Below are 25,025 nucleotides of genomic sequence, written 5' to 3' on the forward strand. Positions count from 1 at the left end.
TAAACGAATAGCGGCCCTGTTCTTTAAAAATATGTAATTTCAATACATATTTTGGGGCGTCGATTCGATGATCCTCAGGATTTTCAACCCTCCTGATTGTCAATGGTTCCTCCCATATTAATTCTTTAGACGAAGGTGCACAAATATGGAGGACATAAAGACGAGTAGAAAGTGGAGTCCGAAGTTCGGGAGTATCTACGCCAATGCGAAGGATGGAAACAACGGCATACGTAGAATGGCCGACCCACAAAACATAACGTCAAGCCGTCCCGGCGCCTTCCGGAGAAGTCGTATGCCAGGTAATTCCAGATGGCGACAGGTGCATAAATGCAACTACAGCGCCAACGCAGCAGTAGTGAGAAAACAAAGTTTGAGAATAATAGGAAGCATACGAGGGGGGCCGTTTCGATGTCTCACGATGACAGAAGAAAAAGACGAGGTGAATGGGCCCAATTGAGTCCCAGAGAGAATTGACAGATGGGCCCAACTACGATCGACTCGTCGCACTAGCAGCAATAGCAGCTAAAGGCCAGAAGCAAGAGTAAAACGTCAAGGCACGCAGCGTGCATGCAAATACAAATTACAGTGTGACAGTTGTGGCCAGGATGGCGACGAGGAAGGCTCGAGGTAAGAGGAAAGCATCGGTATTCGTCGGAGGCACCAGGCCACAACCACAGGCAGCAGCACATCGCGGCGAAGCTTCGGCATTACGAAGACCGAGTGGGGACTCGGAGGAAGGGAATGGCCGTTGAGTCTCGCAAGCCGCAGCCGAATGCGGTTCAGTACTGCAAGTGTGTCTGTGGCCGTGGGGGCATACAGAGCTCGAACGTTCCTCTCTCGTGTGTCTTTCGCGTGTTTCCTTTCAATCTCCCGAATCTCCTGACTCGCCCGAGGAATATTTATAAGGCGATTGCCGCGGCCAGTCTCCCGAAGCAAGGCGGCAGACTCTTCGTTCGGGAGTCTGAACTGGTTTTTCGTTTCTGTTACTTGTACCGATCTTTGAAGAAGCCTGTAGTCGAGGCAGGATGGCCTGAAAGGATCGCGGCGACTCGGCAGTCAGTCAGTGTCGTTGACGTATCGTGTTGTGTCAGTGTCCTCGGCGCGTGGTGCTTCCCCTCTCGGTGTGTGATGATCGGTGACAGGTGGTTGACTCCTGGTGGCGTCTGTTTCATTCCTTGGGATTATCGTAGAGAAGCAGCGACATCGGCTTCAGGATGGATGGCAGAATGAAGAGTCAATGCTGCCGGAAGTGCCCTGAAAAGGAGGAGCTACGGGTTCAGCGGCGCGACTTCCTTCGCGCACTTGTGCCATGAGCGCTGACAATGGCGACGATTCCCTGGTAATGTTGGAACCCACTGAAATCACTTTGCTTTTCTCGATAGATTCATTGACTCGCTTTAGAGTAGCATCCATTGTCCGTAACGAGTAACAGCTGTCACTCGCTTACTGAATTATCAATGAACGTCGATTCAGCCTGCAGCGCCAGATTTTACTCTATCGAGTCAACATAGCAATAGGGAAACCTTTGTATTCCGTTCACGTGCTGTTCTCGCAAACGAGTCGCACTGCAGGAATAATTTTCAATGCGGTGGCGAAGGAACGAGAAGGATTTTAGAGACCGAAAGGAATGACAGATTCTCGATGGAAACCGAAAGTAACCTCGCGGCGCGCTGGTTGCGAACGTCCGCTTCCGGTAAGACCGAGCGATTACTAAACCTGATAAGCCTCCCATTCGAATCCCCCGGGTGCCTCGGTACTAGGGCACTCTGCACGCCGCACAGTAAGTACGATCCCTTTCACCGGAAGACGTCTCCTTTTCTACGCCTAGAATTTTCTCCAAAGAACCGAGGAAGCGCTGCGTGTCGCCAGCATTCGACCATTCGGCCCTGATCCGAGTCTCGAAAGTCACTCCAACGTTTCTGCCCGCATTCATATATCTTCGAAAACAGTAAAAACCACTTTTCGAGAAATCGACGAATAATTCGCAGCTCCGTAAACAGGTCTGACCTTCCCGGTGCTCGTTACTAACTACTGACGTAATTTACATAATTAAATTAACCACGAAGAGGGTAACTGTTTGTAAATAGTGAAATCCAAATCGAAGTTTTCGATTCTCCGGCGAAACGGGAACGTTTGGCTAACCACGTGCTCCTCGTATCCCGAGAAGAAGCGATGGGAAAAGAAAGAAGTGTCACGTTCGAACTTTTATGGCAGTGCAAAGAAGTAATACATGTCGAGTGGTCTAAGGTGTGCGCCGTGGAATGTCGAAAGGAGACAAGCTCATCGTCGTGGGACGTCGAGAAGTTCCATACCAGTTTAGAATCTACCGGGTAGGCCCCGCTTTGTCGATCCGGTACTGTTACTTCTCTAGCCTCTTGTTTTTCTCGACTGTTCGACATGCTGGACTCTGACGTTTCGAGCGAAGCGCACCAGCAGAACAGGGCGGACCGTTCTTCACGATTACGTCTTCTCTTTTCCGCTTCTTTCGCTCCTGGTTCGCCCACATGCGTTGCCATCATTAGCCAAAGTGTAGAGAGCGCTTCGATCGACAGAGGCTCTTCTATCAGCGCCCATGGAGAATTCTACGCTCCTGTTATTCGTTCCTGCTAACAGTCGTACTGTCCTGTTAACAGACGTATCGAACCTTCCCATAGGAGTGTCTATCCACGATAACAAAACATACGCAAACGGTACCAAGTATTATCTAGGATGATTCAAACCGAGAGAAGGCGGCTCCGTGCTGTGCCTGGGACTGCTATAGAAATTCGTCTTTCTCACGCAGACTGTGAGAAGATCGATCTCCGCTACGATTCTCATAGTAAGCCTGACTTTTACGAGCGTCTCCACAACGGAGGAGTTATCCCGCGAACGTTGTGGACCTTGCGAAAATATTTCCGATAGTCGCGGGGACACCGACGTAGAAATCAGATGTCACTCCTAACTTTAGACGAGCCTCGAGTCACGTATTAGAAGCACTTAAGCCACTTAGTGCTTTTCAAATGAGCTACGTATAGAGACCGAGTTTACTCGACGATCGACGATCGTCGCTCATTGCTGTTGCAACCTTTTTCTTCCCTCCTGCCAGCTCGGCTTTCGTCTCCAGCAACGATAAAAAGCCAAGAATTCATGGCTTCCGTTCTGTGCACAGTGCCCATAATTTGAGGTCTATTAATCCGCACTGCGCATGCGCGTTCCACGAAGCGATCGGTGACGCGTTGGACACGTGCGAAAACAAGCTTTGTTCACGAAAGCAACTGTAGCCAATTGAAAACACTGTCGAAATGCAGTTTATCGAGAACGTTAACGATATATATATATGAGTTTACATAAAAAACACGTGCATCGCATGAATTCTTAGTGTCTTTGTGCAGACGCTATGCTTGCCTGCTGCGTCCAGGACGCGTGACTTTGCTTCGAAGGAATAATTAACCAGCGTCGTTATCCGTTGAAGGAACACGTCATTCGCAGGTGCCCGATAAGCGATTAACGTGAACGGCAAAAAAGTCCAATTTCGCGCGTCTTTTCGTCGAGTGGACGTCCACGACGGTATTTCTTCGGAAGAGGCGCGTGGAACATATGTAGGTGCACGCGTAACGTGACTCACTCGACGGTCCCACGCAAATACACGTATCGCTCTCGAGTCTCAAGGATCTTTTTCCATAACGCGCGAGGCAGTCGAATTTCTCTGAATTCTTTAGCACCCTTGACCTCCCGCCATTTCCGAGGCGTCCAATGTACATTTGTTAACAATCAATTCCAACGAGCGTCGATGCGACTCAATAATCTCATACAGCCGCGAGGCCAATATTGTGATTCCGTTAGAAGCCACAGGAAATGCAGGAATGAAGTTTTCGTAATTTTGAATAATAATTTTTTTTGCAAGTGCGTCACATCCGGTAATTCGAAATCACACGTCATCGGGCAATTTCGAAACCATCGGGAACTACCGACTGTCAGTCACACAGGCTGACAGTGAATTCTTGCATGAAAGTGGAGAAAGGCTTTCACTCTGCGCTGCTCTGCCATCTTGTCCTACTACGTAGACTAATGTCGCAATGGCTCAATTTTCATTGGCACGCGCGTCCTAGTTGGCCCGTCGCGTAAATCCGCCTGGCAATTCAAAGAAAAGGTCGCTGCTCCTAGCGAAGCTCTGGCCAACGTATCCCGGAACAGAAGGGTCAAGGGGTCAGGCACCGGCCGGCCGGCTGTCGTCTGTTAAAAGCGCAAAACCTCCAGCACCCGCGAAGGGAGCGAACGGGCGCTTTGACTTGTGCGTTTACGGGGACTTCTTGTCCACAGCCTGAGGTTTATTGCAGTAGCGAATTACTCGTGGACTCCGTCGGAACGTGGGTGCGTCGTAAAGTGCGTGCTCGTTAAAATATCCAGAGGCAGAAAACAAACTGGACCAGAGAGTAAAGGACCTTTGCCAGAAGCAGCGCAATCGGGAACGTAATTACGCGATAGCGTTAAGGAGCCTTAATGACGATTAATTGAATTTTAGTCGTGCATAAACGGTGCAAGAGCCAGGAGGAAATTCCCGAGGTAGAAAAACATCAAGTGGCCGGAGAGTCGTTTATTTTTCAGTGGTAGCAGATTTTTAAAATCTTTTTCTCTCTCTTTACCTCACTTTAGCCCTTTTGATATTCTTACTGGCGGCTGATACGGTGCGCCCTTGCGCAATCCAACTGAATGTCACATGCCGTGGCAACCCTAACGTCTGGTTGGCTTTGGTGAGTAAGGGTGACGTAAAATCAATAGCATTCGCGGCTGGAGAAGAAGGTTTCGAAAGCACTAGGGGCTCGTGAAAAGTGACTCCTACCTAGGACACAGAGTCCTGGTAGGCTGCTGCGAGTTCAAAGCGAATATAACAGATTCAACCAAGCAGGAGCGTTAAGACCGAAAAGAAGATACAAAAATATGCTTGTCTGTAAGAATAATAGTAATTATACACGAATCTACGTGTATTACGTTCATTGTGCCATGCTTGTGACGCAAATGTTTTCATCAATCGATATAATCAATAGAACGTACGCGAGCTGGAATTTGCCACGGATTTCGATCGAACTAATTCACTTTACGTGAGCGCCGTGGGCTTCGTTATCGGTGGTCGGTACGAGGAGCGACGTCACCGTGAACTATGACGTCGGCCCGTGTCGATCGACGCTCCGTGCGACGTCACTAACGTCGAAGAGCCAGTCGTGGTGTCTGGTTTAGTCGGGCCGCGTCAGAAGCGTCAAGCAGTGTGGGAGATAACGAGTAAAATAGTAGGTGAGCTCCTCGTGACGTCGCTTCCGATAGTGCACGTGGTCAGAAGCACATGCCGAAGTGGACTTTGCTGTGGAAATTAAGTGGCGTCAGGTCAGGAACCTGTGGAACTTGTCATCTGTATATTTATTGAAAATCCTGGGGTAGATCCCCAGCCTGTCTGTAAAGGGCTGGTTGGGGTTCGTATGGAGAGCCTGTAGGGAGCAACCCTTAGCGTGTTTGGAACTAACCTCGACCTTGCCTACCCACGCATCGTCGACCCTTTCAGGCTTTCACTGATGTGGAGATGCTTGGTCCAGACGCTCACCCAGGGGATGTTCTCATTTGATTTGATGACTCAGAACATTTTATGGGGGAGTGTAATTTCAGCAGCCTGCGGCTACGGACCCAGGGGGTGGTCGAACGAGCTTCGGCTCGGATAGTCACCCTCAAAAGTATTTCCAAACTCGTACCACGTAAACTCCCATAAGCTTCTCAGTGTTGGGCGTGCATTGTCCAAGTTTCCAGTAGATCCTTGTTAAATACGTAATCACGTGAATCGTCGATTATTAAAAATATGTGTAAGAAATGCGTTTGATCGATCAGAATTTATCGAATGTTTTCCGGGCTCACTCGACATTAGAAAGCGTGACGAACGGGAGAGACATTTTCAAGGAGGCAGGTATAAAGTGAAACCATTAAGAAGCCAGTAGAGGTATATCAGTGCGGGATTAACTGGAGGGCAGAATTGTCTGAAAGAAACGGAGAGACGGGAAATTCAGGTAAGTCCAGGGCTACGCGCAGATTATTCCTGAGCTACCGGATGGGTTCTTGCCATTGGCAATACTTAGATTCTTGCTAAGGCGTAGTAGACGTGCCTAGACTCCACGTTACTACAGTGGGAAAAGGAAATAAAGAAATGAGGTCTAGTCACGTTCTGCGCATAGTTGAATACGGAACCGCGTGAGCTCGCTAGTTCTTACGCCGATCGTAGAATTTACCGACTGACACAGAATCTGCGCGACAGGACGCAGAAGACACGATGGTAACGTCGATCCGAGTGCTTATCAGAGAGGCTCACACATCCGTTCACGGTGTTTCGTACGTAGCATAGAAGAAAGTCTCACACAGTAACAACTGAGTAGCTAGAGTGTGGTCAGTTATTGGGTTGACTGTGTAGTCGGCGTCGCTCGAACCGCGTGGCTCTCCGGGTAGCGGAGCGTCAGTCGCTCTTGAGACGTTGCGACGTAAACGTCTGCGTGCGGTCGCGGCAGCTTTTCAAATTCCGAGGTTAATAGCCAAAACTCCTGGAAGTGTCAGAGAAAACGTTGAAACAAATAAAATACTCAGTGCTCGCAGTAAAGTGAAATCTCGATTCGCGAAGTGGAAGTGAATGAATTTGGCGGGTGGGTGGATGGTTGGTTTACGCGGCAACACTTCGATCTTTCTATCACGTCTAAGATTGCTTCCTCCCCTAGAGAATAATGTTATTATGGATAATACTAACCATAGAACAATGCCATTGCCATTTCGTTCCCCATTTACAAAGCCTCCTCCCCTTCGCTCGCTTCACTGCCTTATGTTTTAACTGTCAACATTCCAGACTCTGTTATCCTCACGGCGTCCATTTGTATCAGACATAAGATTCTCAGAACACCTTGAGAAATTGCAGCGTGACTTATAAAGGACACAAACAGCCTTAGAGTAGCATTCACATACGTGCATCACGTATGGTTGCGTACTCTAAATGTATAAACGAGTGACTAATCAGAACGCATATTAACACGAACCTCCTGCTCGAGTCATTTTCATTATGCACAGTTCAGCAGTTAGGTGCATCATTTTCTTTCCTTTGTATTTCGAATCTGACTGTGCTCGATCTGTGATCGATAATCGACCCTGAACTCGTTCGCGCGTTGGCTCACGCTCCTTCGGAAAGAGTATCGACGATAAGGCGATCTAGTTTGTTTTGAATTCCGACAGACGCTTATAAACCATGTTCTGGATTCTTCGGAACTGTGAATTGAAGATTCTTCTTTGAGGAGGCTCGTGAATCGCTGCGATATGGCAGATGGAATGCCTTGAAAATTCTCTATCGGAATTCTGGCGGATAAACAGGTTTTCACAGTGGTTCACGCATCAAAGGAGGGAATCGTTCGCTACTGTAATTCATCCAGATTGGGTAGCATCTATTTTTAAATGTCTCTTGGAAGTCAAAACGTATCACTCAGCAGTATCACGCGGGATGATCGGCTCTAGATTTATGGGAATCTCCTGTTTCTCCTTTGCTCATTCTCATCACACGTCTCACACGTCTTTCGTCTGGTGTAGCTATGGGTGACGTATCCAGCAAGCACACGCAATCGGAATGTGTTATGCAAGCTAGCATTGTCCATAAAAGTGTGCCTATGCCTCGCGTACAGGAAGTACGACACAGTTTTCATGAAAATAGGATTCCATGTTATTTTTCACTGTTCTTTTTTTCCTGCTTTGTTTCGCGAATCATTTCATTGGGATCAAATCGATAATATGTAGAACATTGTAACTTTGCGTAGAAAAAAAAATAAATAAATTCGCACGAACTTCCAATTATAGCGATTGCTTAATATTAGACACTACTGCCTGTCAGAAATCTCCATTCTGAACGTGGGAATGGCGTTAAGGAATTTCCACTAAAGTCAATCGGATAGTGGCATTTGAATAAACAGGATAGACACATAAGTTGCAAAAAGAGAAGCGCTCGCTGGAACAAATAGAAAAATTCCAACTAGTAAAATATTTAGAATTCGTGGAACGCGAGGTCGAAATATCCGATACAATGTCAACCGAGTGGAATAATCTACCAATCGCCGCCTCGATCGATCATAACACCATTTCCCATAGCATGCGCGATGCCTCGACATTCTTCATTCTCTATACCATTCTTCTTCCTATTTTTCTTTCTTCTTGCCTTCTCCTCCAGGAATTTCCCGGGGTGCTGCAATTATCCGTAGCAATATGTTTCAGGGCGGCCAGGCGCGTGCACGTCTCTCGACTTTTGACTCTTCCCTTTCATTCGTACTTCCCGCCTTCCATCTTGCCTCCTGCTCTTCGCTCCAGCGAAGAGAGAAGAGAGCCAAGCGAAGACGCACTGGGCGCAGTCGAGCGGAATTTCTTCAACTGGTTTCCCGGCTTCTCGCTCCTTGCTGACCTTTCCACCTTTAATCATGGCAACCTTTCGCATACCGATCGATTGCTCCCGCTCTTTCGCATCATTCTCCGCGAACCTTCCGACTGTCAGACGACGTGACACTTTGCTCTATTCCAGAGCCATTCACGCAGCGGAGCTGAATACGTCGGTTTTCCTTGGTTCGCCTCCCGACTCGTCTTCGCTGTTAAACCGATGACGCACAGTCGCGTGGCGCAGGGTCCGGAGGAGACACGCTCCGGCACTGCCAAACGTTCATTGTATTAAATTCTAAGGAGGAAACGACAATTCTCATTGCCTCGGACCTGCTTCCTCCGAAATCTACCCCGCGCTCGCCACCTCCTCCCCCTTCACTAAAACATTCCTGTATTACGTGGAACGATAATTGGCGTGGTACGTTCTATTCCCAAAATAACGATGATCCAGTCCTCGGAAGAGAAAAGAGTTTCCGGCTTGCGTTTAACAGCCAGAGAGAAATTTGAAAAGGAACTCAGTTCTATTGTGTCTTGGGGAATTTTCAGTTTGCCAGAGGAAACAATAGAAGCCGTAATAAGAAGGAGATCGCGAGCGTCGGCCGATGCGATTCAAATAAAAAGGACGCAAGCGAAGAGACGGCGAGCGAATCCAAGTTCTACCAAGAATCACTAATCCGTGGATGCTGTGGCCCGTGTTGGGGGATGATGGGCTGAGCCCCACGTCGCCTTCAAGGGCGGCACCCCTCAAGGGGGTCAACAAACTGGGTCCCTTACTTTTGTGTGCCCCTTGCAAGCCGAGCCACAGGAAAAACCAGAATTCCACCCAGTGGTACGTGCAGCAGGTAAAGAACCACGAGATTCCATACCCGGAGGGTTTCTTACCCGGTTGGCTTTGTCCCTTTCACTTCTGTCTCTGGCCAAGTGTGTGCTTCGTGTGTGTACATTTCGTATCTCCTACCACCAGCTTCCCCGTCTGCATAAACATATATCCCTCTCGCCACCCCTACCGTTCGTGTCGTAGTCACTTTTTCAAAAGTCGCCTGTATATTAATAGCGACGAAAGTGCCATGCATTTCCCTTGATGAGACTCCAAGAAGACCGTAAGAGAATTCGCAGTGGCGCGATGCTTCCTCTCTCTCTCTCTCGCACGAGTGTGTTTACGCTCTCCTCCAACTCGTAGCTTTCACGAGTCAGCAGGCAGGCCTGGAACTCCGGAAAGGGACCTGAATTATCGCGCGGAGTGTTTTTAGTGGACTGCGCAAACGGAATCCTCATTGCACACGTATGTTTGAATTGGGAGTTTGGATCGATACGGCAAATGCCACTTTGGGCTCCGTCCGTAATTTCGTCCGTAATTTGAACGAAAGATCCAGCCTGCCAATCCAAAGATCCGAGGCACAGCACGTGACACGTAACGCATAAGCAGCACGTATGCATCTTATTTTTATAAGCAACTCAGTTATTACGAGACGAGTATGTAGTTGTATATGTTTTGTACTTTTCCGTAATAAACAGGTTTTCCGGTTGCATGTCTCTCATCCGCACGCGCCGACTTACATTATCGATCAATCCGCAGACAGGAGCGCAGTACTGCGATACCGCGAAATTTCATTTCTCCGTCTACATCCTGACAACCGGGCGATGGACCCTGTCCCGATGTTTAAAAATTCAATATCGACGATAAGGCTACAGCGTCAGAAGTATGATTCGTAATCTCTTGTTTTTCTCTTTTAAGAGAGTCCCTCGTTTATCTCCACGTCCGACGGCTTACTCACGTAATTTCCTTTCGCGAGATACGCGCTCTGCAGCTACTTCGGTAACCAGCCGAGTCGTGCCGTAGGGCCGTGTAATTATGCGTGCACGATGGAGGTATTGCCTGACCGGAAGTTATGGAGCTGTCCGTGCCTAATAGGATTCCGGCGCTACCAGGCAGTGCAAACCACTAAACCAAGCACAGAGCCTTTGTCTGGAGAAGCAACGAGGGTCCAGTCCAGGGATTTCTTAAAATTAGCCTCGATCGTGGCTGCTGATGATCTTTAGAGCTCCACCGGTGTCAGCGGATGTCCAGAACCTACGTCCATCGGAAATTCATAAGAATCTACCATAACTGGCTCTTTATCTTTCGCTCTTTGTACTTCCGGTGCCAGTCGCGTACTTCCTGGCACCACGTAGTCGGGTACGTGGATATCTCTTTGTACGCGAGATCTTTGACCCACTGCTTCTCGTGTAGCGAAATGACGTCGGCGTCGTGGGCGTCGGCGACGTCCTTGCCGAGGCGATGCCACCTTGGCTTCTCATCGATCGTTCGGCCTGCTAATCCCATATCGTTCTCTCGTTCTTTTTATAGGTTGATATGAAATTGTAACGAGGCCCATGGCCATTGAACCGCCTTGACGCGTCGCTGCCACTTTGCCTATGGAGTAGAGCGCCGTAGAACTCAAGGTCCGCCATACTAGTTAATTCGCTAACCAGCTCGTTACGGATTCACGTTTATTCTATGTCATGTGCGAACTTATCTATTTGTGTCGCGCATCGATTACCTCGCTGATTTCGCAAGACCGGCAGATGTTTTCTCAATTATGTATGCTTGAAAGGATCGTGAAACTATTAAAAATACAAATATGCTCGTCAGTCTTTTCTCATTGTCGAAGAGGAAGGGAAGCATGGTCACGCGTGGTTTCTTTCGCTAACCGTTTAATTGCCGGATCGTCCGGCAACTTCTGTCCTGTCTCGAGGAAATATTTTTTACATTTTTTACGGTAACCTCTTTGTCCTGGAAACTAGGGAAAGAACCGAGGCTCCTACCTGTGGCAAATGGACACGATTAAAGTACAATTAAAGTCCTTGCTCTTACGTCATACCCGTTGTCCATTGCTAGTAAAAACAGTTGCCTACGCGAGCCGTGAGAAATCGTTCCCGTTACTACGCGGCGCTAGGCCGCCGCATTACCAAATCGCCCAGTAGCTTCCACTGGCTGCCGCAACGCGACTCTATTTAGATAGACAATTCCATCGAAAGGAAACGTTCTACCTGGATCGATATCTTATCGCACTCTGTCCGCCTTCCTGGAACATTCGTAGCGTCCCAGTTGGACTTCGAGGGAAACTCAGCAGACTGTTTTAGTTTGGAAGTTGATAAAAAAAATCCAAAGCCGGTCGTAAACTCAAGATTTCTCAAAGCAGCAGTTTCGTGAGACTCCTCGTTGATCGGAGCGTCCTTGAAATCGGGATTCACGATCGGACATGGCTTACTTATTTTATAGATAGGGAATTAAAGTTGATTAATGCTTTTCCTATTGGTTTCAGCCCACGTGGCGCTTATGGGGCGAGGAACGCGGCGATGGCGTCATATACACGGTGTACCTTAAGAAAGTGCGCTATCACAGACCCACCAGGAGTCTCTCGGCTTCGGTAAGTAGTGAACGTTGCGGAGTTTATTGTTGTGGTTGTGCCTGTACTACTCGGTGCTGACTCTTCCTCAGGATTCCGATGACGAGATCTCGCACTTGGAATGGGAAACTGTCAGAGTCCGCTTCCTCAAGGCAGGAACCGTGCAGCGGCTGGTCGAGAGTCTTGCCAACGACGACGGTGAACTCGAGTCGACATACATCAACGTCTTCCTGGCGACGTACAGAGCCTTCACGACGCCTCGCGACGTCCTGGAGCTTCTGCTCGCCAGGTACGACGCCCTGGACGAGAATTCCGTCGCCCTGACGGGAGAACAGCACAGGAAGACTCTGGTCCAGGCTCTTCACGTCTGGCTCGATGCGTATCCTGGTGATTGGAAGTCTCCTCCCAATCATCCTCTTCTGGCCAGACTCCTGGACTTCACTCATCGGCGATTGCCGGGTTCCGAGTTGGAACTCAAAGCCAGACATCGGCTGCACAGGTTTCAACGGGAGGATCAGATCGGTACGAGAAATTGTAATTGTAAACACAAAGTGTAAAAGCATCAGCGTGAACAATATGAATCAATTGCTGATACACTTACGTATGGTATTACTGGATGTTTTCAGTGTTTTATCATTGACTAATACTCTTTGTATACTATCAATAACGTAAGGAGCTCCACTCGATGAGCTCAATCATTCGAGTACAACGTGGCTGAATCACTGGGTACATACTGGATATCGGTTCGACACACTCGGTGTAGGGCGCAGGGCCTAGTGTACACGATGTCTGATGTTCGACCCAGTCTGATGTTGCTATCGGATTCCATCCGGTGTATCGTCCTACCACATTTTTCTTAATCATTTTTCCAGACTCCTGCTTGGTCTACGATAATGGCCGGATGCAAGGTCCAGGAGATTCGATCGTGGATCACTGGCCAGGGTACACCTTTCCCGAGGTGCCGCACAGACATTTTGCCGAACAGCTGACGCGAATGGATGCTGAAGTTTTCAGGAAGTTGGTGGCTCATCAGTGTCTCGGCGCCGTATGGTCTCGCAGGGATCGTTCGAGAAGCCACGACGCCGCCACTGTGCTGGCCACGGTGAATCAATTCAACGCCGTTTCCCTGAGAGTGATATCCACTGTGCTCATGGAAACGAACCTAAAGCCCCAGGAACGCGCACGCATCCTCGAGACGTGGATAGACATCGCCCAGGAATTGCGAATATTGAAAAACTTCAGCAGCCTGAAGGCCATTGTCTCAGGACTTCAGAGCAATCCTGTCTACAGGCTCGAGAAGTGCTGGCAGTGTATGCCTCGGGAGAAGCACGAGCTCTTCAGGGAGCTTGAGAGGATCTTCTCCGAGGAAAACAATGCTTGGACTCAGCGTGAATTGCTCATCAAGGAGGGCACCGCCAAATTCGCGGATACGGCTGGCAGAAGCGATAGGCATCTGCAGAAAATATTTCAAAAACAGAATACTCACTCCGGGGTTAGTATTCTACGCCGTTCATAATAATATATTTTGTTTATTATTGTCCTGGTATATCGCTATCATGCATCCTTACAGAATATCAGTTATGGAACCATACCGTACCTGGGTACCTTCCTGACGGATCTGACGATGATCGACACAGCGATTCCCGATACGATAGCGGAGGGTCTGATAAACTTTGACAAGAGAAGAAAGGAATTCGAAGTCCTCGCCAGGATACGACTCCTCCAAGGAGCTGCGAATGCCTACAACTTTAGCACTGATCCACTTTTTGATCGATGGTTTCACTCGGTCATTGTCTTGGATGATAGAGAGGCGTACAAGCTCAGCTGTCAGATAGAGCCACCTCCACCCGGGAATACGCTCAACAACCGAGGAAAGAAAAAACAGGTGGGCAAGCTAAGAATTTATATTACCTAAAGCACAATAAAATATTCCCCGGAGATATCAACTGACCTTTCTGTGCAGAGTAATCATCAGGGTCATCGCAAAAATGACTCGATAGCCTCGACCTCGAGTTCCAGCAGTTCGCAGTTCTACTGCGACCTCGACTCTTTACCCAGTTCGCCTCACAATTCTTTGGACAGACGAACCTCGCCGTCGCAGATGTCCAGCTCGTCTTCCAGTTCCTCCCTGCCTTCCCTGGATGTTTCTCTGAGTTCCGGTGGAGCCGGAAGTTCCGGTCAGCACTCCCGACTTCAGCTCCCACCGTCTGGCCTGGCCAATGGCAGCACCCCGAACCTCACGGGGCCTATGAGTCCCACGCATTCGCACAAGAGCTCACCGGACTTCTATATAATTAAAGTCACCATGGAGAGCGACAGCGTCGAGACGGAGGGCGTCGTGCTCTACAAGTCCATTATGCTCTCGAACAACGAGCGAACGCCGCAAGTGATACGAAATGCCATGTTAAAATTGAACATTGAGGGCAGTCCTGATCAGTACACTTTGGCGCAGGTTTTACCGGACCGCGAGATGGTCCTGCCCAGTTCTGCCAACGTCTACTACGCCGTGAATACAGCGCATAATTTGAACTTTATCCTGAGACCACGCAGAGATGTGAACGAAGGGAACGTTGATAGTCCAAAAAATAAAACGACCAATCACAAACAGTAGTGGTGGCTGTAGACTAGCAATTGTGGAGCGAGTAGTGTCTTTTTATTTTTTTTTTGCAAGAAAGTAGAATGTGGTCGTCCAAAGACATTTTTAAATATGGACACCCGTTTGATCACCACCAAAACTCAATTAACTATCGTAGATAATCGTGATATTTCTCCGTATTACCATGACAACTCAGTGCAACAAAGTATTTCGAAGTAAAGCATAATTCATGATGCAGATCAAGATGATCGACTGATTCCGTAAGAATCTCAAACGGTGACAAAATGTCAAACGGTGACAGAAGCTCAAGCACGCGCATATATCAAATCTTTACCTGCTGCCTGTTCTTCAGACGTGATGAATTAATTAATCGTATTAGGTAGGACGAAGTCTAATCGTTTTATAAAAATGAAAATGTATGTCATTAGAAGGACCAATGAACGAATACTTGTATTACTGTGAGAAAGAGGGAAAATGGAAAAAAGGAAAAATCCTTTACACGTATCACTGTGCATTTGCGAATGCTCATGGAAACGGGATTTCCGGCACCTGCGAAGATTCTCGAGAACTCGAGAGTTAATGTCTATGTAATTTTTCTCTTTCTTTTTCTGTAAATAACTAGTGTAAATTCTACTCTGAGAATTTTATTTTTTCTCGGTTTTCTTCGCAAGGAAATCTTTTCGAGTACGCCATTGAACAAACTTTCAATTCGGACAATAAAATCTCACGCAGAATTTTATGCAATTCTGTATAGCTTTGTGATATTGAAATTTCTTTGGCCTCCAGAGGTATGGTCAAAGGCACGTCAAGAGTGTGTAAAGAAGAGCTTCAGGGGTGTAGCACTGGGAATCAATACTCAGAGTCGAATATAGCCTGAAATTATGAAGTAGACGGGCAGTACGATAAATTATTGGATTGGCTTTATCGATCGACCAATCTCGTAAGCGAATACGTTGAATGACATATTTAGGGATCTTCGATCCCTGAACAAATAACTCCGGTATAAGAAGTATTCGATCTTTTTAACTTATAGTCTTAGGCAATTTTGTACTTATCGACGTTGAATTTCTACTTTGTCTATTGTCTCTCACTCCGTGTGTACAGAGCGTTCTCAACAAGACGAGTACCAAGAGTATCATTAATAAGAGTCGAAAAAAGATTTAAAAAAAAAAAAGGAAAAGACAGTCAATATTTCATTTCACACATAGTCTTGCCATCCTGATCACGTTCCTCCGTGACCTCCCAAGGGAATTGAATTTGCGTTTTCTAAGCTGCATGGCCGCAAACGATCGGCAAATCGGCCCAGGATGTCAGCGACTCTTATACCCGCTGATGAGTGGACTTCCTGTACGTCGGCACTTCCGGCACGCGAACCTGTTGAGCTAAGAGTCAGTACCCAGTTAACCTAGCCAGTCCAGGTCTACCACCCCCGGTATGCAAAGTGAGGAAACACGGGGCTGGATGTTTAATGGTTCACAATTATGGTTTACGTTCTTCCTGGCCGATGAAAGACAGGTAGTCATTACTTCGGGCTCGTTTACTGTTGCCACAAAAATAGTGAAGAATATATGAAAGCTTTTATTCTCGAAAGACAAAGCCTCTTCGCATTCAGGTGTAGCACAGTAGGAACGAATTCTTGTTTGATTCCGTGTCCAAGGTCCGGACTATTTAAGAAGAATCGAAGGAAAGCCTAAGACACGAGTGGAAGTAGGCAATGAAGAGTTCTTCAGGGGTTGGTTTGCCGAAGCCACCGAGGTCACCAAGGGTGGCTGATGGTCGGGTGGTGGCAGCAGCGAGGTTCCTTCTCGATCGGACAGAGCTTGCGCGTAAGGTTCTGTCGTTAGTTGGAGAAACTCCCACGAGGTCTGCGGCGGCAGGCCCGAGCATAGAAATCCGGCCAGCATATAGGGGAGGACTCGAGCCTACTCCCACCCTCGCTCGACTCCAAAGCAACCCCCAGCTAAGCTCTCAGCGCCAGTTGTGAGCTTCGGGCCGGCTGGAGGCGATGCGTGTCTCGCGTCCAGCTTCCGTGCGCTTCCGTGCGTTCCCGTGAGAATCGCGTTGGTGCCATCCCTCCAAACAATTCGGACGCAAAGCCATGAGAGACGTGAGTTCATTCTATTCCGGCTAGAGGCTAGGTAACCTTCCGAATCCCCGAGAATCGGCTGGACTCCAACTCGGCCACGTTGTAGCAGCTCCACAAACGCGCGCGCGACTTAGCACGGAGCTGCATAACCTTTACACGCCACACGGAGACGTCGGGTCGCCACCAACATACCCACCTCGAGGCGCACACGGACGGGACGTTATTGCGAATTAGAGAGAGGATTTTTGAGTCTAAGGCAATAACCGTGCCCACACTGGCACGTACGTAGGGCTTCGACCGGGTCTCCTGGGTTCGTTAGGTTCGTTGGGTTCGTTAGGTTCGTTACATTTGTCAGGCACCGCAGCGCTGGCTGCTCTGTGTGTGTGTCTCTGTGCGTGTCACCTCTGACCCGTCCCCCAGCCACCATTCGCGTTTTATCCCCTTTTTACTCCCACGAGTCGAGCGGAAGCGATGTGCAGGCAGCATCGATCGGGCCGATCGATCCTTTCGTCGGGATGGACACGATTAATTAATCACCTGGAATTAATTCTACCTCTCCAGAGGCTCCAGCTCACTTATTTTTAGTTCTTTACTCTCGCCTGCTCAGCGTCCTTCCTCGTTCACGAACTAGCTCGCTTCCAGCCGCAAATCGGTTCCAGGGTCGACATCCTCCATCCTTTTGTGTCTTTAGCGTGATACGAGCTTCCTGCCCATACGCGACTATGTGGCCCGTATAGTGAACTCTTGATGCTTATTAGTTGCTGTCGTTTACTCTAGACGGCTCGATAGAAAACTTCCGTCAGCTATATGCCGTCGGCCGTCGGCCGTCGCCGCTTCAGACAATGCGCTTGATAGGAGACTTGGGGACTTTAGAGCCACGAGAGACTGGAGAGCCGCCCGCGTAGAGAGAGCAGCGTCGCTATCGGTTGATCGAGTGGTCACTCTTCGGCACGTATTTTTCAGTGAGATCGATAGATCCTTCGATAACAGGATGCATTACGGATTATCGTTCAGTAAATTCCAATGATTTTCTTCGAGGTAGATCTTGACTGGCGCTGCCTCAACGTACGTAACACAATGTAACTACAGCGTCGCGTTCGATGAGAACCGCCGTTAAATCTCGATGGATTTCGATTCTCGTGCATTCGACAGCCGGAGCCAATCGGATTTCCTCGCTTCAGAAAATAAATAACCTGTCAACCCCAAAACCAGCTGAACCACGAAATTTAACATTTGCAAACTATGGACGCCGTGCGTCGGGACGTCCTCGCGTAGGCATTTCCAAGCGGTCCTGTATCGCTTCGATCCGACAATGGGCGCTTTCCAGAATTCCTCTATCTATACCCCTCCCTTCCGACTGACCCTTATCTTTCCATTCAGCTGAGATATCGGGACAATATTTCTGAAGAAGCTCCCGTGAATTAAACCGAAGGAGGGTGAGCCACGACCCAGTATCGGCGCTTAGCAATTTCCCAGTAAGAATCTCAGGATTTCATTAGATCCGAATAAATATCTTTTAATCGTCGCTCGCATCTTGCATTATTGATGGTCTTATCGGCCTTGTAATATTTTTCTGGATTCTCCGAGAGAGAGAGAGACGCGACGAGTCGGAGTGTATCGAAGGAGCATACTATTATATAAAGGTGGAGCGAAGGGGCGTCGGGCCGCGTGCGTCTTGCCTCGTTCGAACGAAACAAAGGAGCGGGTCGCTCATCAAGGCATTAATAAATAATCTGAGGTTGCTCGACTGGCGGGTTAGGATACGCAGTGCTAGGTGCCTTTAGCCACTGTAGCGTCTACTGGTAACAGGTACGTCGCGAGGCGGCCGCGCGACAGGCGTTTCGTGAGAACCCACACAGAGGCAGCTGGCCACGTATGAGAATCTGAATTCCCTACCTGATATTGGCTACCGGCACAGGTGCCAGGGGAACTACATTGCGCAGAACCGCGACATCAGGAAATTAAATTGCCTCCGGCTGCCTTTTCCGTTTCGCATTGCTTGCCAGAACAAAAAAAGAGGGAAAATCGAAAACGATTACGTCGGTTAGTTTGCTTTTACGTAGAATATTGGGATATTGGTAAAACTCATCCGTGCAATTTTACGAGTCTCAGTAGTAAACGTTACGTTCGCGTTATCCGTTAGATTTTAGCACTGAGAGTCCAGTTTTACGATGTTCATTATCCGCGCTATTAATTACCCACTTTCCTTCCACCCTCGATGTATTATTCCTTCGATTTGCTACTTCATATTTGCACTGCTAATGCGGGGCCGTTTCCTTTCTTTATTTTTTTTCCTATTGCTCGTGCGACGTTCGCGGAACACGGGACACGCACCCTGACTGCGTGCTAGGACTGGTACACCGTATTGCAAGGACTAATTCCAGCGACAGGCGTCGCTTTCGTGAATATTCAACGTTGCGACGAATAGCCACGCAATGCAGAGGCAATTTCAGGCGTCACGTAAGCGCAGCGTGCGAGTGTCGCTGCTGCCTGGAAGTGCAGGAGGAATTACTATAAAGTCATGCGGTCGAGTAGCGTGGATAATCAATGCTTTATCGTTAGCCTGGAATTATTGAAGAAGCTAAAGGGACTGGAGAATCCCGATAGAGTCTCATTGTTGGAAATCGCACGAGTATAGAATGGCTCAAGAAAAAATAGGAGCGCTCGATATATTATAAATTCGCAAACGAGAAACGATTGAAGTTTTTTTTTTTTCGCGAATTTCGTAAATCCGCCAAGACGCCTCTCGGAGTAGAAGCTTTAGCCTCCGAATCACGTATCTCCGGGACGTGCTAGTATCCTACATTTTACGATTTTATTTGAGTATCATCTCCTGGAATCCTTCCACGATCCTACCTTGAATTATTGCCGATTCCTAGTTCCGATTGGATCCCCAGAATGTTTCCTACATGTTCTCAGACGGTCGAATGTGCAAAATTGGCATACTACATAATCGTGCTCTCCCGTATAAAGAAAATAAAAAGTGGCCTAAAAGTAGCCACGACTGTACTCGATCAACGAGTTAAAGGAGTTAATCAGCGCGTTGCGGGACTAATGGTCTTTTCGTGCGTGTCGAGTCTAACCGGTTAAATTATCAGGTTACCACGATGATCGAAGGACTTTCGGAGCTGCCAGCCAAGTACTCGAGCTCCATGTTTGCCAGTCTCGTGCGATCTTTACTCAACACATGTTACAAAGAATAGCCAGCAGCCAGTGTGCCGAGCGTATCGTAGCAGAGCGAGCGTATTATAGAGGAGGACGGCCGCACAGTCTTACCAACACAGGCAGGAGCAACGGCAGCCGCCGCCTCCCTGATGATTACCCTTCGGCCACAATAGCGCAGGAGCTTCGAGTAAAGGGGGGAAAAGCTCGGCTTTTTATGCGACGGCAAAGTCGTGCCGGCGATTGGCTGTCGATACGACGACCACGTGTATTTATAGTCTCCTCTTCTATGGGCCACGACGGGTCTAGCTACAATCTCCAGAGGAATCTCTTTTGTGCCGCGGAAGCCGGGAGATAATAAAACTGGGCAGGAGATAGCGCATTGCCTATTGGATCCACTCCGGAGTGTATCCGACCAACGACACGCACTTTTAATTAAGTGCTCAATTTCCTACCGAATCCACCAGGGTCAGTTTACTGTCTGTGGGCTGAGCTTTCTAGTCCTTTTGTAATTCTATAGTGTTTCGCGGACTGCCAGGGACGTATAATTCAGTAGTAGTCTGGGTTCGTGATGCTCTACTTAGGACACGGGATATGGGATATTCACATTTGGTTAGTTCGCAAAGTGCACCGCACCTGAGACACACGAGCTGTGCAGCCTAGAATCCAGAAGCTACAACGTACGAGGCTGCAGCCATGCTTGCAGTCTAGCGCCTCATGAAATATTGCTACTGCAGTCGCCGCAGTCTTGTCCGAGGCTCGAGTATCTTGGGGAAGTGGCTTCCGGAAGTCCTGCGGATCCTGTCAAAGTGTCCCAGGATCTCAAAGGGTCACTCTGCGGGGTTCGGCTGACCCTTTTATCGGAAACAGTTCTTTGCGCTTTTTGTAGTTGGCCAACTGCAGTCTTTTTTCTTTCCCCAGCCGAGCACCGATAAACCGAGTTCCCCAGGAATACTCGCGTGACCTGCACGAGTATCCAGCATCCTTATCTGCGGATATATATACATCTTTGGCATCGAGATACGCCCTGCGGAGGACGTTTTATCGCATCGTTTCTTCGCCGGAAAGCGGTTTCGTAATAGGGATGCAATTCCGGGGATGGCGTGTCGTGGGAAGCCCGTTCGATATTTCTCTCCTTGGTACTTTAAAAGCTTCCATCTTTTTTTTCTTGACTCTAGACCGTCACGAGGCGAAACTCCCGAGATATTCTTTCTTCGGGTGTTATACAAATCCAGGATGTGCTTCCTGGACAACCGAGGCCATCCCACCGTAGTCACTTTCACGGCTTGACGCCACTTACGTTTTTACGTAATCTTTAGTCGACTCTTCTTCTTTTTGTTTTTTCTTTCATTCTTGGTCAATAAACGCTTGTCCCTTCCACGAATCTCTCGTTATTTCCCTAGAGAATGGGGATCGGTAAGGAGGCAGGTCGTTAGTCTGCAAATCGGCGTTCGACTAGGAATCGACGTGAGCGATAATAGTGTCGGGTGTGTTGAAGGTTCGCGTGGTGAACGGAGCTGGTGCAGTTAATTCAAGGGCTGACCGCGAAGGGGATTCCAGGCTGCCTGTCTAGCCTCCCCGCCTTCATCCTGCCTATCTTTGGCTACCACCCACGCACGTACCCGAGTAGAAATTTATAAAGGCTCGCATCAGGCTTAAATCCTATTTTCCCCAATTTAAATTCTCTCCCGATCTGGCAATTTGATATAGCTCGATATATAATAATATACGATATTTTTCATATAGAGCTCAAACGATAATTACCATATATATATATAGCTTATTTAAAAATTAATGGCACGTTAAAATCAAATATGTTGGAAAATGAAAAAATGTTGCTAATACTAGCAGCATTGACTGATCAATTCTAAAAATATTTTAAAATGGATTTTTAAATGTCAAATCAGGTAATTCGAACCTGATGTGGGGAGAGTCAAGATATTATGATAAACAGTAATTCGGGAATTCCCAATTGGGGTAAGCAGCAAGACGGATCGTCGTGAAATGGAAATAGGTAAATATGTATAGGGCCCTGACTAGGGCAAATCGAAGCGGAACCTGAGTCGACCCTGACGATGTTAAGAATTGCCTGATGAAATTCCTACTCGAGTAACCAGGCATAGACAGACAGCTAGTCAGGGGGTTGAAATAGACAGGGCAGAGAAGTGGGGCTGGTAACTATGTGAATATAGGTGGGCGACTAGGTAGAAGGTGGAATGTATAAGGAGCTAACTATATGGATGAAGCAGGCATCGGGATGGAGAAGGTTGTAGGTGAAGCACAGATATGCCCGAGGTGCAGGGGGATATGGACGTAGTCAGTAGCGTGGGAAACGAGGAGGATGGCTGGAATGGGAGCTGCTGAATGAAGCCGAGTTCGAGGGCTGCAGTATTGATCGCCTCACCCTCGCACAACAAAACCCTCAAACACCCCCGCCCCCCTGCCCTCGGCACCACCCCCTGGCAACCCTCTCAGGCCCACGTCCACGGCCGCCCACCACTCTCTGGCAAACAACCACTGAGTCTTTCTCAGTGTCAAGGTTGACCTAGACGCTCCGAGAGGTATTTCCATTTTTGCTTGATTCGACTGGGGGGGTTAAAAGGGGGTTAAGCCGTTATCAGCTGATTGCTTGGCGACGTGATATCAGGTATTCCCTGAGCCTACCTTCGAGATGAGTAAGGTTCTGGAGGAATGTCGATGGATCAAATTGGTAGGAGAAATGAGGAAGGGAAGGAAGGAAGGAAGTTTTGATGTAAACGAAGCATAAGTTAGTCGCTCGCTTAGGCGAGGAAATCAGCCAATTAGCAGCGTGCGCCACATTATGGTTTTATCTGAGATCTGGATTCGGTCACGGCACGCTGTTTAAATTTGCCCTGCGGTGGCGACGTGCGGCTTTGGCTCTGGTCGCGGCTTTTGTTGTGGGTGCGGACTCAATTTTCTTAATGAAAAATTTCATTAAGGACACGAACTCGAGGCGCGACCCTCACCGGCACTTCTGAAAACGACAACCGTTCTACGTGTGAACACGAGGTAGCCCGGGGCCAGGGGTTCTCAACTCATAGTTGCCAGGAACGTAATATTCAACCGTCCGTTTCCGCGTTCCCAGAGTCCACGTGTCTCGGAGGAATTGACTTGCGGGTTTCGCTAATTTACGCATACGTAGCATACGTGGACGTGCGTAGCCAAGGCTACGAAGCTTCATGAAATTCCATTTGGGTACGTCCTTCTACGTTGCCCTGAATATTTACACTGATCAATGGCAGACATCCGCATTCAAGCTCTCGGCTAATTTCACTAGTCTCTCTCTTCGTAATTTTCACTTGGAGGTTCACGTGGCGTCTGCTTCAGGTTTCCTGGTGTCACACGGGTTCAATAAGAAGGAGGAAGTGAGAGGTCGTGAGGCGAGCGTTAATGGCGTTTCCGGTGAGTGGGAGTTGCAGGACGTGTAACAGGTCTGCTGTATACGAGCAGCAACCCCTAAGTGACCCCTGTCGCTTGCTAACCCCATTTCTCAAATCTAATCCATACGAGGTCAAGCTCAAGATTTTCTATTAGCTTCCTAGGTGATTTGTGGTATAAAAGCGGAATTGTATTTACGGATTTTCATCAAGCTTAAGCTTCTGCCCTCGTCTCCTCCTTCTATTTCCACGGAAAGTCAATCGCATTCCGTGACTCCAGTGATTTTTTTCGAGTGACGGGATAAAACGCCACGTGACGTTTTTCCAAAGTTTCGAAGTCTCGGCAACGCGCCACGGCGATACATGGAGATGCGTCTGGCTACGCCAGGTGGAAACTCGCGTGCCAAAAGTGGAAGCAACGCGTACGGTTGGATCATTGACCGACCAGAGAAACCTTTCTCAAAGGAAGCCATAGACGGAGCGTGCGCGTGCCAACAAGGCAATTGTTCAGAACTTGACTCGATTACCGTGCACTGCAGGCACTGTGATACCCCTACCGCGATTAGCCGGCTCTTTACTTGGGTTGCGTGTGCTCCTTAAATCTTGGACGTTCAGCCGCCGTCTCTTACACGGACCCAAAGGCATCATTCGTTTCAATTGAAATACAATTCTATAAGAGCCCCCCCCCCCACCGCCCCCTCTATAAGGATGTTCCGTTTCGAGTTGGTAAAACGTACTCAGGTATGACCTAAAGCGAGAGGACGAGCCATGGCAAGCAGCACGGAGGACTACGGATCCGAGCTGCAGGAGCTGCAGTGGGGCAGTAGCAACGGTCCCAATTTCCTGCGAAGTGGTTCGCATTTCCCGAGGAGCGGATGCTACGAGGCTGAAGATCTCGAATCCAGCAGACATCACGGGACCCAGCATCGGGGGTACTACAGTCCTCCTGGCACCAGCTACACCATCGTCGAGAGGCCCCCGAGCGCACCGCATCATCATTCCTCGCATACGACTCCTTATAGACATCGAGGACGCGCTACATCCGGCACCGGTGCTGGTACAGGTGCAATCTCACCGGAGCAGGTTCTCAGGTAGGTGCTTACCCCGTTGACCACCTCGGCAACGATTAAGCCTCCACTCGTACCGCTATTCACGAGTCCTTGGGAACTCGGAGACTCCTGATACCAACTTCCTGCGGCAGGCTCTTCGGCAATGGCGTCTCTAGCGAGAGGAGGCAGAACGGGAGACGCACTCCAGCCTCGAGTCCTGCCAGTGTCGCCATAAGGAGTTCCTCTTCCCAGCAGAGCCAACAGAATCCTCAGACTCCACCGCCGCCACAGCCCCTCAGCCTCCAGGAACTCACCGTCAGGACAATCACCATGACTAGAGATCCTCCGGAGTCTCATCATGGCTTTGGTATTTGCGTAAAAGGCGGAAAGGATGCTGGTGAGTTACTTCGCGCTCTTATCTTATTTCATACGTGATCGCGCTTAGCTTCATTTCTCGTTGAATACAGCTAATTTGGCTATAAATAATTAAAGTCGTCTCTCCGCGTGAAACTGCAATAAAGTTCACTCGCCTGCCGATAGGCAAACCTCCACACGCCATTCTTGGCCACCGTGTGGCTACAATAGATACCTAATGAACGTACCGTAAATAATACTTGATTAACGGCGCCTGGACGTAGGCAAATTGTTACACAGCAGATGTGCTAAACTCAGGCTTTCGCAGAGCTAACGTATTCGAGTGCACGAGATGAACAATCTGCAATATGACTCTTTCATTACTTTTACATATCTCGAGCACTTTGATGCGACTTTTAAAATTTCGTTGGTTAGGTTAATCGTCAAGATGTTATTTCTTGAATTGTCTGTATGTTACCTTTTATCGGAATGGTACGACCGCTCGTAGCGTTTCTGTGATCGTGATTCTCACATATGTTGTTTTCTCTAATCTAACTGCTGTCATATCGATTTACACTGTACATT

The 25,025-nt window shown here is 48.4% G+C and overlaps 2 protein-coding genes across 15 annotated transcripts in view; both read left to right on the forward strand.

Moving 5' to 3' along the window:
• The first annotated feature begins 982 nt into the window (after positions 1-982).
• Positions 983-15,565, forward strand: LOC107274994 (ral guanine nucleotide dissociation stimulator). 6 transcript variants are annotated; one of them, XM_025079792.1, is made up of 7 exons: positions 983-1,121; positions 1,191-1,339; positions 11,712-11,816; positions 11,888-12,317; positions 12,668-13,287; positions 13,366-13,680; positions 13,759-15,565. In XM_025079792.1, the coding sequence occupies exons 2-7, from the start codon at positions 1,310-1,312 to the stop codon at positions 14,404-14,406; spliced, it is 2,148 nt and encodes a 715-aa protein (XP_024935560.1). In that variant the 5' UTR covers positions 983-1,121; positions 1,191-1,309; the 3' UTR covers positions 14,407-15,565. The 6 variants fall into 6 exon arrangements, with proteins under 6 accessions (XP_024935560.1, XP_024935561.1, XP_015610152.1 ...); XM_025079793.1 differs by having other exon boundaries at positions 1,196-1,339; XM_015754666.2 differs by lacking the exons at positions 983-1,121; positions 1,191-1,339 and adding exons at positions 6,461-6,661; positions 8,953-9,248.
• Positions 15,566-15,752: 187 nt separating this feature from the next.
• Positions 15,753-25,025, forward strand: part of LOC107274995 (whirlin) — a 31,740-nt gene continuing 22,467 nt past the window's right edge. For 8 of the 9 annotated variants that reach the window (XM_025079788.1, XM_015754674.2, XM_015754671.2 and 5 more), the window contains exons 1-3: positions 15,753-16,498; positions 23,779-24,128; positions 24,239-24,483. In XM_025079788.1, the coding sequence (XP_024935556.1) occupies positions 23,806-24,128; positions 24,239-24,483 (568 nt within the window). In that variant the 5' untranslated portion in view covers positions 15,753-16,498; positions 23,779-23,805. The remainder of the gene's footprint in view (positions 16,499-23,778; positions 24,129-24,238; positions 24,484-25,025) is intronic. The other variant, XM_025079787.1, reaches the window with a different exon arrangement.

This window comes from Cephus cinctus, unplaced genomic scaffold, assembly GCF_000341935.2.
Source record: "Cephus cinctus unplaced genomic scaffold, Ccin1 Ccin1_scaffold0123, whole genome shotgun sequence".
NCBI classification, from domain to species: Eukaryota; Metazoa; Arthropoda; class Insecta; order Hymenoptera; family Cephidae; genus Cephus; species Cephus cinctus.

Excerpts from the sequence above, each read along its gene's own strand:
- LOC107274994 (XM_015754666.2), top strand. The coding sequence starts at position 9,087 with ATGCTGTGGCCCGTGTTGGGGGATGATGGGCTGAGCCCCACGTCGCCT. Across the intron at positions 13,288-13,365 it reads AACAGAATACTCACTCCGGG|AATATCAGTTATGGAACCAT; the intron begins GTTAGTATTCTA and ends GCATCCTTACAG. Across the intron at positions 13,681-13,758 it reads ACCGAGGAAAGAAAAAACAG|AGTAATCATCAGGGTCATCG; the intron begins GTGGGCAAGCTA and ends CTTTCTGTGCAG.